Source organism: Lissotriton helveticus, chromosome 6 (assembly GCF_964261635.1).
Source record: "Lissotriton helveticus chromosome 6, aLisHel1.1, whole genome shotgun sequence".
In the NCBI taxonomy this organism is placed as follows: domain Eukaryota; kingdom Metazoa; phylum Chordata; class Amphibia; order Caudata; family Salamandridae; genus Lissotriton; species Lissotriton helveticus.
In genome coordinates this window covers 1,893,355,849-1,893,372,512 of record NC_136067.1, presented here as the reverse complement: position 1 = coordinate 1,893,372,512, position 16,664 = coordinate 1,893,355,849, and the positions used below count along the sequence as shown (strand labels likewise).

Below are 16,664 nucleotides of genomic sequence, written 5' to 3'. Positions count from 1 at the left end.
ATCAGGCTTCCGAGCAGGGCACAGTACCGAAACTGCTATGACTCACATTATTGACAACGCCCTCCAAATTTTAGATCAAAACGATACCTGCCTCCTCATCCTTCTTGATCTCTCTTCAGCATTCGACACTGTTAAACATGAGAACTTACTCGATCTCTTAAACACAAGAATGGGTCTTTCTGGGACTGTTCTACAGTGGTTCACTTCCTTTCTACACAACCGGTCTCAGAAATTCAAGAGCAACAACTTGATGTCCTCTCCAGTACCTGTATCGTTGGGTGTCTCCCAAGGATCCTCCCTATCCCCTACTTTGTTCAACCTAGTTATGGAACCTCTCACCACCTTGCTACAAGCATCCAATGTACACTTTCACATGTACGCCGATGACACCCAACTATATCTCAAACTTCAATCCCCCAAAGACATTATGCTTCTGAACTCTACAATCAGAAGCACCCAATCCTGGCTTGCCGATAACCACCTCAAACTCAATGCTCTGAAAACTGAGTTCCTCCTGATCTCACCTCCCGCGAAAATCTCTACCACTCAAACTTGGCTTAAGCACCTAACTGCACTCAATGTCCAACCGACCATCGTGGATTCAGCAAAATCTTTAGGGATAACACTTGACGCCAATCTCAGCATGCAGCAGCATATCAGCAAGGCAACTAAGGGAGCGAACTTCCAAATAAATACCTTGAGGAAAATTAAACCCTTCCTTCCTGCCAAAGACTTCCAAACTGCAGTACAAGCACTAGTCATTCCTCTCATAGACTACGGCAGCATCGCCCTCTGCGGTCTCCTCCTAACTACAACTGCACCCCTAAGAGCTTTGCTAAACGCGGCAGCGAGACTCATCACTGGATCTAAAAAACACTCACATATTTCCCCTGACTTTAAATCCCTGAACTGGCTGCCTTTTGAAGCCAGAATACATCTGAAAATTGCCTGCATGACGCACAAGGCTGTACACCTGAACTCACCCGGCTACCTCAATCAGAAGCTGACTATTTCTGGCGGCTCCAGAACCACCAGAAGCACAAACTATCTTCTGCTGAAGCCTCGAAGATTCCGAAAGGAAAAAACTTACAAACGCTCCTTCTCAGGAATGGCGCCTAGGATCTGGAACTCACTCCCTCCTGAAACCAGGCTCATCTCCTCCACTCCTCTTTTTAAGAAAGAAGTAAAAGCTATCCTCATGGCTAAATACACTTGAACTACTACTTTGGACCTTTTAAGACCCTGCGTCGATCTGTACTACTTGTTTGATCTCTTTGCCCATTTGTATTACTTGTATTATCGACTTACCTGATTGTCCATGCTCCCTCTTATTTGCACTATTTGTATTAATGACTTACCTACCTAACTATGCTCCCTCGTGTACCTACCCTACCACTCACTTATTACCTACAATTACGTTATGCCCAAATGTTTGATCTCTTTGCTTATTTGTATTACTTGTATTATCGACTTACCTGATTGTCCATGCTCCCTCTTATTTGTACTATTTGTATTACACCCTGACTTACCGACCTAACTATGCTCCCTCGTGTACCTACCCTACCACTCACTTATTACCTACAATTACGTTATGCCCGAATGCCTGTAGGCTCTCTCCTGTTCTTACCCCTTGCCTTTGTAAAGCGCTCCGATATCTGCAAAGATCTTGTTCGCGCTATATAAAACTTTCAAAATAAATAAAATAAAGTGCTGAACCGTGGCCACCCTTTCAGGTTTCCAAGAGTGCTAGAATTTGACCGCATCTTCTGCATTGGACACTTCCAGGGGTGGGGCTCGTTTCGTAGTCCCCACAGCTGAGATTGGCCGTTCAGTGGCCGGTGGTCAAAATAGGCTACCTCCGCTTCCAGGCCCATATATTCGGTGTAGTCTTTTGGGCCGAGTGCGTGCTTTAGTGCATTTCCATTCATTGACCTGGAAGTTGTAGAATAGTTCTGTGAAACCTGACTCTATGGAACCTGACTCTATTCATTTTCTTAATTTTAACAGAGCGTCCTGTGGCTGACAACGAACGGATGTTTGATTTTTTGCAAAACTTGGGTGCCCAAAGAAATGAAATCCGCTTTTTTCTTCGCCATGAGCGGCCACCATCGAGGGAATCTGGTAAGTGTAAAAGAATAAGGATTAAATGTCAAGCGGTAATAGTTGTTTGTCCCTTGAATGGCTGCGTGATGTTATTATGTGTGTTTGTATAGCGCGCTGTCCCCCGCGAGGGTATCCTCGCGCTGGGCTGGTGTGCTCGTGGGCCTAACCCTACTTGTGGTAAGCCAGCGAATTGAAACAAAACCCCCAGCTTCATGCCTTTGTCTTCCGGCTGAGGCTGCGGGTGCCCTTTCCACTGCAGCCTCTCTGTAGGAGGCAAAGAACGGAGGTAAAATAGCGTGGCAAGAGTGGCGCTGCAACAATTTCAGTGCCCTACATTCTTCACAAGTGTCCATCCCGGATACAGCTGTATAGAGCCAATGTGGATCATGCATTTGCAAAGCCACTAGGTCTTGCTGTATGGCTTAGCCAATGCTTTTTGTAGATGACGTTCTGCAGTACAAAACCCAACACGTGCGTCATGTTCTTCCCAAGAATAATCAAATAAGGGGTCTGCTTTTTTCAAACACACGATAAAAAGCATGCATTTGTATTCGCGCATTGCACCTCGATGCTTCTTCAGAAAGCAATTTAAGTCACTAGGAGCTGTGAAATGCAAGGAACCACCCACAAGAAGTGAGCCTTTATAGAGACATCTCAGCAGGGAGAGGGAAGCCACCTCATCACTGTAATGTATGCAGTGAGAGAAAACATTGTACATAAACGGTGCCCAGGCCTTCTATTCTGCTGGGCATCTCCCTGGTGGGGCGAGGGCCCTTATATTGCTTTCGACAGCCCAGGGCTACCTCCCCTGGTGCTTCTGTCCTTTCCCCAGCTCCCTGAGATTAGTTGCAGAGGGCACAGTGAGAATTCAAGAGATATATGGTTGAGGTGGGGGAGAGAGAGAAAGCGAGCAGAGAAGGGGAGGATGGATGGATGGATGGAACCAGTGGATGGAAGGATGGGTGGATTCAGTGATGGAAGGGATGGATGAGAGCGATGGATGGGATGGATGGATGGATGGAGCGGTGGGTGGATGGAGCGATGGGTGGATGGATGGATGGAGCGAGCGGTGGGTGGGTTGATGGATGGATGGAGCGGTGGGTGGGTGGATGGAGCGGTGGGTGGATGGATGGATGGAGCGGTGGGTGGATGGAGCGGTGGGTGGATGGAGCGGTGGGTGGATGGGTGGAGCGGTGGGTGGATGGGTGGAGCGGTGGGTGGATGGATGGAGCGGTGGATGGATGGAGCGGTGGATGAATGGAGCGGTGGGTGGATGAATGGAGCGGTGGGTGGATGAATGGAGCGGTGGGTGGATGGATGGATGGAGCGGTGGATGGATGGATGGATGGATGGATGGAGCGGTGGGTGGGTGGATGGATGGATGGAGCGGTCGGTGGGTGGGTGGAGGGAGGGATGGATGGATGCGAGGGAGGGAGGGATGGATGCGAGGGAGGGATGGATGGATGGATGCGAGGGAGGGATGGATGCGAGGGAGGGATGGATGCGAGGGAGGGAGGGATGGATGCGAGGGAGGGAGGGATGGATGCGAGGGAGGGAGGGATGGATGCGAGGGAGGGAGGGATGGATGCGAGGGAGGGAGGGATGGATGCGAGGGAGGGAGGGATGGATGCGAGGGAGGGATGGATGTGAGGGAGGGATGGATGGATGGAGGCATGGATGCGAGGGATGGATGGATGGATGCGAGGGAGGGATGGATGGATGCGAGGGAGGGAGGGATGGATGCGAGGGAGGGATGGATGGATGGATGCGAGGGAGGGATGGATGCGAGGGAGGGATGGATGCGAGGGAGGGATGGATGCGAGGGAGGGAGGGATGGATGCGAGGGAGGGAGGGATGGATGCGAGGGAGGGAGGGATGGATGCGAGGGAGGGAGGGATGGATGCGAGGGAGGGAGGGATGGATGCGAGGGAGGGATGGATGTGAGGGAGGGATGGATGGATGGAGGCATGGATGCGAGGGATGGATGGATGGATGCGAGGGAGGGATGGATGGATGGGAGGGATGGATGCGAGGGAGGGATGGATGCGAGGGAGGGATGGATGGATGGATGCGATGGATGGATGGCTGGATGCGAGGGATGGATGGATGGATGGCTGGATGCGAGGGATGGATGGATGGCTGGATGCGAGGGGTGGATGGATGGCTGTATGCGAGGGATGGATGGATGGATGAATGGAGCGGTGGGTGGATGGATGGATGGATGGAGCGGTGGATGGATGGATGGATGTGAGGGATGGATGGATGGATGCGAGGGATGGATGGATGGATGGATGGATGGATGGATGGATGCGAGGGATGGATGGATGGATGGATGGATGGATGCGAGGGATGGATGGATGGATGGATGCGAGGGATGGATGGATGGATGGATGGATGGAGCGGTGGGTGGGTGGGTGGGTGGATGGAAGCGGTGCATGGATGGATGGAAGCGGTGCATGGATGGATGGAAGCGGTGCATGGATGGATGGAAGCGGTGCATGGATGGATGGAAGCGGTGCATGGATGGATGGAAGCGGTGCATGGATGGATGGAAGCGGTGCATGGATGGATGGAAGCGGTGCATGGATGGATGGAAGCGGTGCATGGATGGATGGATGGATGGAAGCGGTGCATGGATGGATGGAAGCGGTGCATGGATGGATGGAAGCGGTGCATGGATGGATGGAAGCGGTGCATGGATGGATGGAAGCGGTGCATGGATGGATGGAAGCGGTGCATGGATGGATGGAAGCGGTGCATGGATGGATGGAAGCGGTGCATGGATGGATGGAAGCGGTGCATGGATGGATGGAAGCGGTGCATGGATGGATGGAAGCGGTGGATGGATGGATGGAAGCGGTGGATGGATGGATGGAAGCGGTGGATGGATGGATGGAAGCGGTGCATGGATGGATGGAAGCGGTGCATGGATGGATGGAAGCGGTGCATGGATGGATGGAAGCGGTGCATGGATGGATGGAAGCGGTGCATGGATGGATGGAAGCGGTGCATGGATGGATGGAAGCGGTGCATGGATGGATGGATGGATGGATGGAAGCGGTGCATGGATGGATGGATGGGAGCGGTGGATGGATGGATGGATGGGAGCGGTGGATGGATGGATGGATGGAGCGGTGGGTGGATGGATGGAGCGGTGGGTGGATGGATGGAGCGGTGGGTGGATGGATGGATGGAGCGGTGGGTGGATGGATGGATGGAGCGGTGGGTGGATGGATGGAGCGGTGGGTGGATGGATGGAGCGGTGGATGGATGGAGCGGTGGATGGATGGATGCATGGATGGATGGAGCGGTGGATGGATGGAGCGGTACAGCGGTGGATGAATGGATGGAGCGGTGGGTGGATAGAGCAGTGGATGGATGGATGGATGGATGGAGCGGTGGGTGGGTGGATGGAGCGGTGGGTGAGTGGGTGGATGGAGCGGTGGGTGAGTGGGTGGATGGAGCGGTGGGTGGGTGGATGGATGGAGCGGTGGGTGGGTGGATGGATGGAGCGGTGGGTGGATGGAGCGGTGGGTGGATGGATGGATGGATGGATGGATGGATGGATGGAGCGGTGGGTGGGTGGGTGGATGGAGCGGTGGGTGGATGGATGGATGGATGGAGCGGTGGGTGGGTGGGTGGGTGGATGGAGGGGTGGATGGATGGATGCGAGGGAGGGAGGGATGGATGTGAGGGAGGGAGGGATGGATGGGAGGGAGGGATGGATGCGAGGGAGGGATGGATGCGAGGGAGGGATGGATGCGAGGGAGGGATGGATGGAGGCATGGATGCGAGGGATGGATGGATGGGAGGGATGGATGGATGGATGGATGGATGGGAGGGATGGATGGATGGGAGGGATGGATGGGAGTGATGGATGGATTGGATGGATGGATGGAGGGATGGATGGATGGATGGATGGATGGATGCGAGGGATGGATGGATGGCTGGATGGATGGATGGATGCGATGGATGGATGGATGTGAGGGATGGATGGAAGCGGTGGATGGATGGAAGCGGTGGATGGATGGAAGCGGTGGATGGATGGAAGCGGTGGATGTATGGAAGCGGTCGATGTATGGAAGCGGTGGATGTATGGAAGCGGATGGATGGATGGAAGCGGATGGATGGATGGATGGAAGCGGTGGATGGATGGATGGAAGCGGTGGATGGATGGATGGAAGCGGTGCATGGATGGATGGAAGCGGTGCATGGATGGATGGAAGCGGTGCATGGATGGATGGAAGCGGTGCATGGATGGATGGATGGAAGCGGTGCATGGATGGATGGATGGAAGCGGTGCATGGATGGATGGATGGAAGCGGTGCATGGATGGATGGAAGCGGTGCATGGATGGATGGAAGCGGTGCATGGATGGATGGAAGCGGTGCATGGATGGATGGATGGATGGAAGCGGTGCATGGATGGATGGATGGAAGCGGTGCATGGATGGATGGATGGATGGAAGCGATGGATGGAAGCGGTGGATGGATGGAAGCGATGGATGGAAGCGGTGGATGGATGGATGGAAGCGGTGGATGGATGGAAGCGGTGCATGGATGGATGGAAGCGGTGCATGGATGGATGGAAGCGGTGCATGGATGGATGGAAGCGGTGCATGGATGGATGGAAGCGGTGCATGGATGGATGGAAGCGGTGCATGGATGGATGGAAGCGGTGCATGGATGGAAGCGGTGCATGGATGGAAGCGGTGCATGGATGGATGGATGGATGGAAGCGGTGCATGGATGGATGGATGGATGGATGGAAGCGGTGCATGGATGGATGGATGGAAGCGGTGCATGGATGGATGGATGGAAGCGGTGCATGGATGGATGGATGGATGGAAGCGGTGCATGGATGGATGGATGGATAGAAGCGGTGCATGGATGGATGGATGGATAGAAGCGGTGCATGGATGGATGGATGGATGGATGGAAGCGATGGATGAAAGCGGTGGATGGATGCGGTGGGTGGATGGATGGAGCGGTGGGTGGGTGGATGGATGGAGCGGTGGGTGGGTGGATGGATGGAGCGGTGGGTGGATGGATGGAGCGGTGGATGGATGGATGGAGCGGTGGGTGGATGGATGGAGCGGTGGGTGGATGGATGGAGCGGTGGGTGGATGGATGGAGCGGTGGGTGGATGGATGGAGCGGTGGGTGGATGGATGGAGCGGTGGGTGGATGGATGGAGCGGTGGGTGGATGGATGGAGCGGTGGGTGGATGGATGGAGCGGTGGGTGGATGGATGGAGCGGTGGATGGATGGATGGAGCGGTGGATGGATGAAGCGGTGGATGGATGAAGCGGTGGATGGATGAAGCGGTGGATGGATGAAGCGGTGGATGGATGGATGCATGGATGGATGGAGCGGTGGATGGATGGAGCGGTGGATGGATGGAGCGGTGGATGGATGGAGCGGTGGATGGATGGAGCGGTGGATGGAGCGGTGGGTGGGTGGATGGAGCGATGGATGGAGCGGTGGGTGGGTGGATGGAGCGGTGGGTGGGTGGGTGGATGGATGGAGCGGTGGGTGGATGGATGGAGCGGTGACTGGATGGAGTGATGGATGGATGGAGCGAGCGGTGGGTGGATGGATGGATGGATGGATGGAGCGGTGGGTGGGTGGATGGAGCGGTGGGTGGGTGGGTGGGTGGATGGATGGATGGAGCGGTGGGTGGATGGAGCGGTGGGTGGATGGAGCGGTGGGTGGATGGAGCGGTGGGTGGATGGAGCGGTGGGTGGATGGAGCGGTGGGTGGAGCGGTGGGTGGGTGGAGCGAGCGGTGGGTGGGTGGAGCGAGCGGTGGGTGGGTGGAGCGAGCGGTGGGTGGGTGGAGCGAGCGGTGGGTGGGTGGAGCGAGCGGTGGGTGGGTGGAGCGAGCGGTGGGTGGGTGGAGCGAGCGGTGGGTGGGTGGATGGAGCGGTGGGTGGATGGATGGAGCGGTGGATGGATGGATGGAGCGGTGGATGGATGGATGGAGCGGTGGATGGATGGAGCGGTGGATGGATGGAGCGGTGGGTGGGTGGATGGATGGAGCGGTGGATGAATGGATGGATGGAGTGGTGGGTGGGTGGGTGGATGAATGGATGGATGGAGTGGTGGGTGGATAGATGGATGGATGGATGGAGCGGTGGGTAGGTGGATGGATGGAGCGGTGGGTGGATGGATGGATGGAGCGGTGGGTGGGTGGATGGATGGAGCGGTGGTGGGTGGATGGATGGAGGGGTGGGTGGGTGGAGGGAGGGGTGGGTGGGTGGAGGGAGGGATGGGTGGGTGGAGGGAGGGATGGGTGGGTGGAGGGAGGGATGGATGCGAGGGAGGGATGGATGGATGGATGCGAGGGATGGATGGATGGATGCGAGGGAGGGATGGATGCGAGGGAGGGATGGATGCGAGGGAGGGAGGGATGGATGCGAGGGAGGGAGGGATGGATGCGAGGGAGGGATGGATGCGAGGGAGGGATGGATGCGAGGGAGGGAGGGATGGATGCGAGGGAGGGAGGGATGGATGCGAGGGAGGGAGGGATGGATGCGAGGGAGGGATGGATGGAGGCATGGATGCGAGGGAGGGATGGAGGCATGGATGCGAGGGAGGGATGGATGGGAGGCAGGGATGGATGGATGGATGGGAGGGATGGTTGGGAGGGATGGATGGATGGATGCGAGGGATGGATGGATGGATGGATGGATGCGAGGGATGGATGGATGGATGGATGGATGCGAGGGATGGATGGATGGCTGGATGCGAGGGATGGATGGATGGCTGGATGCGAGGGATGGACGGATGGCTGGATGCGAGGGATGGACGGATGGATGGATGCGAGGGATGGATGGATGCGAGGGATGGATGGATGCGAGGGATGGCTGCGAGGGATGGATGGATGTGAGGGATGGATGGATGCGAGGGATGGATGGATGCGAGGGATGGATGGATGCGAGGGATGGATGGAGCGGTGGATGGATGGATGGATGGATGGAAGCGGTGGATGGATGGATGGATGGATGGAAGCGGTGGATGGATGGATGGATGGATGGATGGAAGCGGTGGATGGATGGATGGATGGAAGCGGTGCATGGATGGATGGATGGATGGATGCGAGGGAGGGAGGGATGGATGCGAGGGAGGGATGGATGCGAGGCAGGGAGGGATGGATGCGAGGCAGGGAGGGATGGATGCGAGGCAGGGAGGGATGGATGCGAGGCAGGGAGGGATGGATGGATGCGAGGGAGGGATGGATGCGAGGGATGGATGGATGGATGTGAGGGATGGATGGATGGATGTGAGGGATGGATGGATGGATGTGAGGGATGGATGTATGGATGGATGTGAGGGATGGATGGATGTGAGGCATGGATGCGAGGGATGGATGGATGGATGCGAGGGATGGGTGGAGCGGTGGATGGATGGATGGATGGATGGAGCTGTGGATGGATGGAGCGGTGGATGGATGGATGGAGCGGTGGAAGGGATGGATGGATGGAAGCGGATGGATGGATGGAAGCGGTGCATGGATGGATGCGAGGGAGGGATGGATGCGAGGGAGGGATGGTTGCGAGGGAGGGATGGATGCGAGGGAGGGAGGGATGGATGCGAGGGAGGGAGGGAGGGATGGATGCGAGGGAGGGAGGGAGGGATGGATGCGAGGGAGGGAGGGATGGATGGGAGGGAGGGATGGATGCGAGGGAGGGATGGATGCGAGGGAGGGAGGGAGGGATGGATGCGAGGGAGGGAGGGATGGATGCGAGGGAGGGAGGGATGGATGCGAGGGAGGGAGGGAGGGAGGGATGCGAGGGAGGGAGGGATGCGAGGGAGGGAGGGATGGGAGGGAGGGATGCGAGGGAGGGAGGGATGGATGGATGGGAGGGAGGGAGGGATGGATGGGAGGGAGGGATGGATGCGAGGGATGGATGGATGGATGGAGGCATGGATGCGAGGGAGGGATGGATGGATGGGAGGGAGGGATGGATGGATGCGAGGGAGGGATGGATAGGAGGGATGGATGGATGGATGGATGCGAGGGATGGATGGATGGATGCGAGGGATGGATGGATGGATGCGAGGGAGGGAGGGATGGATGGATGCGAGGGATGGCTGGATGCGAGGGATGGATGGATGTGAGGGATGGATGGATGTGAGGGATGGATGGATGTGATGGATGTGATGGATGTGATGGATGTGATGGATGTGATGGATGTGATGGATGGATGTGATGGATGGATGGATGCGAGGGATGGATGGATGCGAGGGATGGATGGAGCGGTGGATGGATGGATGGATGGAGCGGTGGAAGGGATGGATGGATGGATGGATGGAAGCGGTGGAAGGGATGGATGGATGGAAGCGGTGCATGGATGGATGGAAGCGGTGCATGGATGGATGGAAGCGGTGCATGGATGGATGGAAGCGGTGCATGGATGGATGGAAGCGGTGCATGGATGGATGGAAGCGGTGCATGGATGGATGGAAGCGGTGCATGGATGGATGGAAGCGGTGCATGGATGGATGGAAGCGGTGCATGGATGGATGGATGGATGGAAGCGGTGCATGGATGGATGGATGGATGGAAGCGGTGCATGGATGGATGGATGGAAGCGGTGCATGGATGGATGGAAGCGGTGCATGGATGGATGGATGCGGTGCATGGATGGATGCGGTGCATGGATGGATGGATGGAAGCGGTGCATGGATGGATGGATGGAAGCGGTGCATGGATGGATGGATGGAAGCGGTGCATGGATGGATGGATGGATGGAAGCGGTGCATGGATGGATGGAAGCGGTGCATGGATGGATGGATGGAAGCGGTGCATGGATGGATGGATGCGAGGGAGGGAGGGATGGATGCGAGGGAGGGAGGGAGGGATGGATGGGAGGGAGGGATGCGAGGGAGGGAGGGATGCGAGGGAGGGAGGGAGGGATGGATGGGAGGGAGGGATGGATGGGAGGGAGGGATGGATGGGAGGGAGGGATGGATGCGAGGGATGGATGGATGGATGGAGGCATGGATGCGAGGGAGGGATGGATGGATGGGAGGGATGGATGGATGCGAGGGAGGGATGGATAGGATGGATGGATGCGAGGGATGGATGGATGGATGGATGCGAGGGATGGATGGATGGATGCGAGGGATGGATGGATGGATGCGAGGGAGGGAGGGATGGATGGATGGATGGGTGCGAGGGAGGGATGGATGGATGGATGCGAGGGATGCGAGGGATGGCTGGATGCGAGGGATGGATGGATGCGAGGGATGGATGGATGCGAGGGATGCGAGGGATGGCTGGATGCGAGGGATGGCTGGATGCGAGGGATGGATGGATGCGAGGGATGGATGGATGTGATGGATGTGATGGATGTGATGGATGGATGTGATGGATGGATGGATGCGAGGGATGGATGGATGCGAGGGATGGATGGAGCGGTGGATGGATGGATGGATGGAGCGGTGGAAGGGATGGATGGATGGAAGCGGTGGAAGGGATGGATGGATGGAAGCGGTGCATGGATGGATGGAAGCGGTGCATGGATGGATGGAAGCGGTGCATGGATGGATGGAAGCGGTGCATGGATGGATGGAAGCGGTGCATGGATGGATGGAAGCGGTGCATGGATGGATGGAAGCGGTGCATGGATGGATGGAAGCGGTGCATGGATGGATGGATGGATGGATGGAAGCGGTGCATGGATGGATGGAAGCGGTGCATGGATGGATGGAAGCGGTGCATGGATGGATGGATGGATGGATGGATGGATGGAAGCGGTGCATGGATGGATGGATGGATGGAAGCGGTGCATGGATGGATGGATGGATGGAAGCGGTGCATGGATGGATGGATGGATGGAAGCGGTGCATGGATGGATGGATGGATGGAAGCGGTGCATGGATGGATGGAAGCGGTGCATGGATGGATGGATGCGGTGCATGGATGGATGCGGTGCATGGATGGATGGATGGAAGCGGTGCATGGATGGATGGATGGAAGCGGTGCATGGATGGATGGATGGATGGATGGAAGCGGTGCATGGATGGATGGATGGATGGAAGCGGTGCATGGATGGATGGAAGTGGTGCATGGATGGATGGAAGCGGTGCATGGATGGATGGAAGCGGTGGATGGATGGATGGATGGAAGCGGTGCATGGATGAATGGAAGCGGTGCATGGATGGATGGATGGAAGCGGTGCATGGATGGATGGATGGAAGCGGTGCATGGATGGATGGATGGAAGCGGTGCATGGATGGATGGAAGCGGTGGATGGATGGATGGAAGCGAAGCATGGATGGATGGAAGCGAAGCATGGATGGATGGAAGCGGTGGATGGATGGAAGCGGTGCATGGATGGATGGATGGAAGCGGTGGATGGATGGAAGCGGTGGATGGATGGAAGCGGTGGATGGATGTAAGCGGTGCATGGATGGATGTAAGCGGTGCATGGATGGATGGATGGATGGAAGCGGTGCATGGATGGATGGATGGAAGCGGTGCATGGATGGATGGAAGCGGTGCATGGATGGATGGATGGAAGCGGTGCATGGATGGATGGATGGATGGAAGCGGTGCATGGATGGATGGATGGATGGAAGCGGTGCATGGATGGATGGATGGAAGCGGTGCATGGATGGATGGAAGCGGTGCATGGATGGATGGATGGATGGATGGATGGAAGCGGTGGATGGATGGATGGATGGAAGCGGTGGATGGATGAATGTATGGAAGCGGTGCATGGATGGATGGATGGATGGATGGAAGCGGTGCATGGATGGATGGAAGCGGTGCATGGATGGATGGAAGCGGTGCATGGATGGATGGAAGCGGTGGATGGATGGATGGATGGAAGCGGTGCATGGATGGATGGATGGAAGCGGTGGATGGAAGCGGTGCATGGATGGAAGCGGTGCATGGATGGATGGAAGCGGTGCATGGATGGATGGATGGATGGATGGAAGCGGTGGATGGATGGATGGATGGAAGCGGTGCATGGAACCTGCTACCAGCGCATTTAGCTGCCGCGCTTTTTACTTGCTATTACTCGCTATAATTTTAAGTGTATCTGTATCTGTATTTTAGATCCCGCGGCGCTTTAACGCTCACCTTGTCAGCGCTCACCCTCTTGGTCAGAATCTCCCTTTACCATTCTTCATTCTGTCGGCATCCGTAGGCCGGGGAATCTTGTGAGGCATACCGGCACATAATTGCTCACTTCCTCGCATTCGGCGGGGTTTAGACAGACTTAGTCGGGTCCGCCATCTTAGGTTGGGTAGTGAGGCGAGGCACTCCGCGGCCATCTTGCGTAAGGCAAGAGGCTAGTAGGCGGTCCTCCGCACTCTGGGGTGCTACTAAAAGATCCTTGAGGCAAGGTCAGTTAGAACCTGCTACCAGCGCATTTAGCTGCCGCGCTTTTTACTTGCTATTACTCGCTATAATTTTAAGTGTATCTGTATCTGTATTTTAGATCCCGCGGCGCTTTAACGCTCACCTTGTCAGCGCTCACCCTCTTGGTCAGAATCTCCCTTTACCATTCTTCATTCTGTCGGCGTCCGTAGGCCGGGGAATCTTGTGAGGCATACCGGCACATAATTGCTCACTTCCTCGCATTCGGCGGGGTTTAGACAGACTTAGTCGGGTCCGCCATCTTGGGTTGGGTAGTGAGGCGAGGCACTCCGCGGCCATCTTGCGTAAGGCAAGAGGCTAGTAGGCGGTCCTCCGCTCAGCGTAATAGTATTTTAGGATGGATAGATCGACGCGCAGCGCTCACGCGCAGCGGGCGCGTCGTAGGCGCGCCAGAGGTAAGCCCGTTTGCGCCCGTTCGCGCTACGGACGCGCTTAGGGCCGCTCCCTCTGGCCTACTTCGTATTGCCTACTCTCGGGCTGAGCTACTTAGGCTCAGACCTTGCCAGAACCCGGCTAGGCAACCAACTAACAGGCGAATTTCCTGTGGGTTGCTTAACGTCAGATCCCTCTGCAAGCACTACACGGAAATTGCCTTCCTTATCGAATCAGAAAAACTCGATGTCCTCTTTCTCACAGAAACGTGGACTCGGGAGGACTGTGAGGTTGAGCTGGGCCTAGCCTGCCCTCAGGCTATAAAATCAGTCATACCCCTCGCCCACTCAATCGAGGAGGGGGAATCGGGTTTATTTACAAAGACTCGCTGACCCTTTCCCAGCTAAAGATCCGAGAGGTACCTGGGTTCGAACTGATGGGTTTTACAGTCAAACAGCAGGAGTTGATACTTTGCTCGGGTGTCCTGTGTTATCGTCCCCCGGGACCGGCACCCTCCATATCGCTCCTTATTGATCTGATCTACAAACTCTCTAGTTCCCACTCCAAGTTACTGATTCTTGGTGAATTTAATCTGTGGGCAGGTGGTTCACTGGACAATGCATTTTGCTCCCTTAGTCAAGCCTGCATGGATATCAAGCTGGAACAGCTGGTGAATGCCACCACGCATCGGAAAGGTCACATTCTGGACTTAATATTTGCGGACCCACAATGGGTATCAATGGAGGATATTAAGTGCCAGTTCTGGACAGACCATTTTCTGATTTTGTTCTCTCTCTGTTCAGAGGATCACACCTCGCGTGAGGTAGGATTACCCCAAGCTAAGCTAGAGAGACCTTGGTCCTGAATTCTTAAAATCTCTCCATTACCAAATATTTTAGGTAGGGATTTCAGGCTTGGCAATACAGCTGAAGAGAGTTATATTCTCTTCTGCCAGTCTATCTCGAGCTCGCTGGATCAGTTGGCACCCCTCCGGAAGTCACGAGGGAGGGTGAATCGAGCTAGCCCTTGGTACACGAGTGAATTACGCCAGCTTAAACTCGACTGTAAACGTGCAGAAAGGGCATGGAGGAAACGGTACTTGGATTCGGAGAAAACTGTGTTCCGGACCGCCATACAAAAATACAAGGCTCAGATCAAGATGGCTAAAGCGACCTATTTTGAATCTACCTTGAATCAGGCCCCAAATAAGGCACAGGCCCTTTTTAAAATCGTCAGGGACCTTGCCCACCCTACGTGCGTGGCCAGCTCCGTTCCCTCATCGCAAGCTCTTTGTGACTCACTCGCTGATGCCTTTGAGGAGAAAATCTGCAGAATCCTGGAGGGTCTGCAGGACCCAGTTAATTCCTCCCCTGGTTTGGGAGCTCCGGAAGCGATGGCCAGTCGACCCCTGCAAAGGGTTTCTCACCTTTGTTTGGAAGCTCCGGCCACGCCTTCCAGTCGACCCCGACCAGAGGACCGGGCCCTCAGCTTGGGAGCTCCGGTGATTGAGGCCAGTCGACCCCAGCTGAGTAGCTCTCCCCTTCCCGCTCTGGACCAGGCCCTCCGTCTGGGAGCTCCGCCGATTGAGGCCAGTCGACCCCAGCTGAGTAGCTCTCCCCTTCCCGCTCTGGACCAGGCCTTCAGTCTGGGAGCTCCGGCGATTGAGGCCAGTCAACCCCAGCTGAGTAGCTCTTCCCTCCCCTCCTCGGACCAGGCCTTCAGTCTGGGAGCTCCGGCGAATGAGGCCAGTCGACCCCAGCTGAGTAGCTTTCCCCTCCCCTCCTTGGAGGAGTTTGGCAGCCTAGCCCTCACGATCTCCTCTGGCTCGCCTCTTGATCCTCTTCCTCCAAAATTTTGGAGGTTGTTTCAGGAGGAACTTTTTCAGCCTCTGCACTCCATCTGCTGCCAGTCGTTCGAAACAGGGACTGTACCGGGTTGTTGGAAGAAGGCAGTGGTATCCCCGCTCTTAAAAAAATCTACGCTTGACCCTGCTTGCCTCTCTAACTACCGGCCAATCTCCCTGCTCCCTTTTCCAGTTAAAATCATGGAAAAATTGGTCACCCGCACTCTGTCCGGCTTCTTAGAAGGGAACACCTGGTTGGATGAGACGCAATTCGGCTTCCGCCCAGCTCATGGGACGGAATCCGCGTTAGTGACCGTGTTAGACAATCTGCGGGCGCGAGTCGATAGTGGTCGAGCAGCCTTCTTGGTGCTACTCGACATGTCGGCCGCGTTCGACACGGTCAGCCATCCTACCTTAATATCGAGGCTGGAAGAGTGCGGGGTCAAAGACAAGGCCAGGGACTGGCTAATTTCCTATTTGGACAATCGTCAGCAACGGGTTTCGCTCCCTCCCTTTAGTTCAGAGGAGCGGAGGGTAGGACAAGGAGTACCTCAGGGCTCAGCAATCAGCCCTATACTCTTTAATATCTACCTCCGCCCTCTAGTCCAGCTCATTAAATCTTTTGGGATCTCCGCATTTAATTATGCGGACGATACCCAGCTGGTCTTTTCACTGGAGGGACAGGATGCAGTCCCATTGGAGACCTTCCACCGGTGCATGCAGGCTACAGCGGAATGGCTCCGCCTGAACTCGTTACAGTTCAATGGAACTAAGACAGAGGTCCTGCACTGCTTCAACGACCGAGTTCCTAGAGATCTCCCAAACGATTTCTGGCCCCTGTCATTTTCAGACACAGTGTCAGCCGCACAATCGGCGCGTAATTTGGGTGTCATTTTTGGGCCCAACTTGCAGCTGGATCTGCACGTCAATAAGACCACTTCAACGTGCATG

At 55.9% G+C, this 16,664-nt stretch overlaps 1 protein-coding gene across 3 annotated transcripts in view; it reads left to right on the top strand.

The window, feature by feature from the left end:
* TP53BP2 (tumor protein p53 binding protein 2) overlaps positions 1-16,664 on the top strand; it is a 273,982-nt gene that overhangs the window by 96,461 nt on the left and 160,857 nt on the right. For all 3 annotated transcript variants that reach the window (XM_078649843.1, XM_078649842.1, XM_078649844.1), the window contains exon 3: positions 2,008-2,121. In XM_078649843.1, coding sequence (XP_078505969.1) covers positions 2,008-2,121 — 114 coding nt within the window. The remainder of the gene's footprint in view (positions 1-2,007; positions 2,122-16,664) is intronic.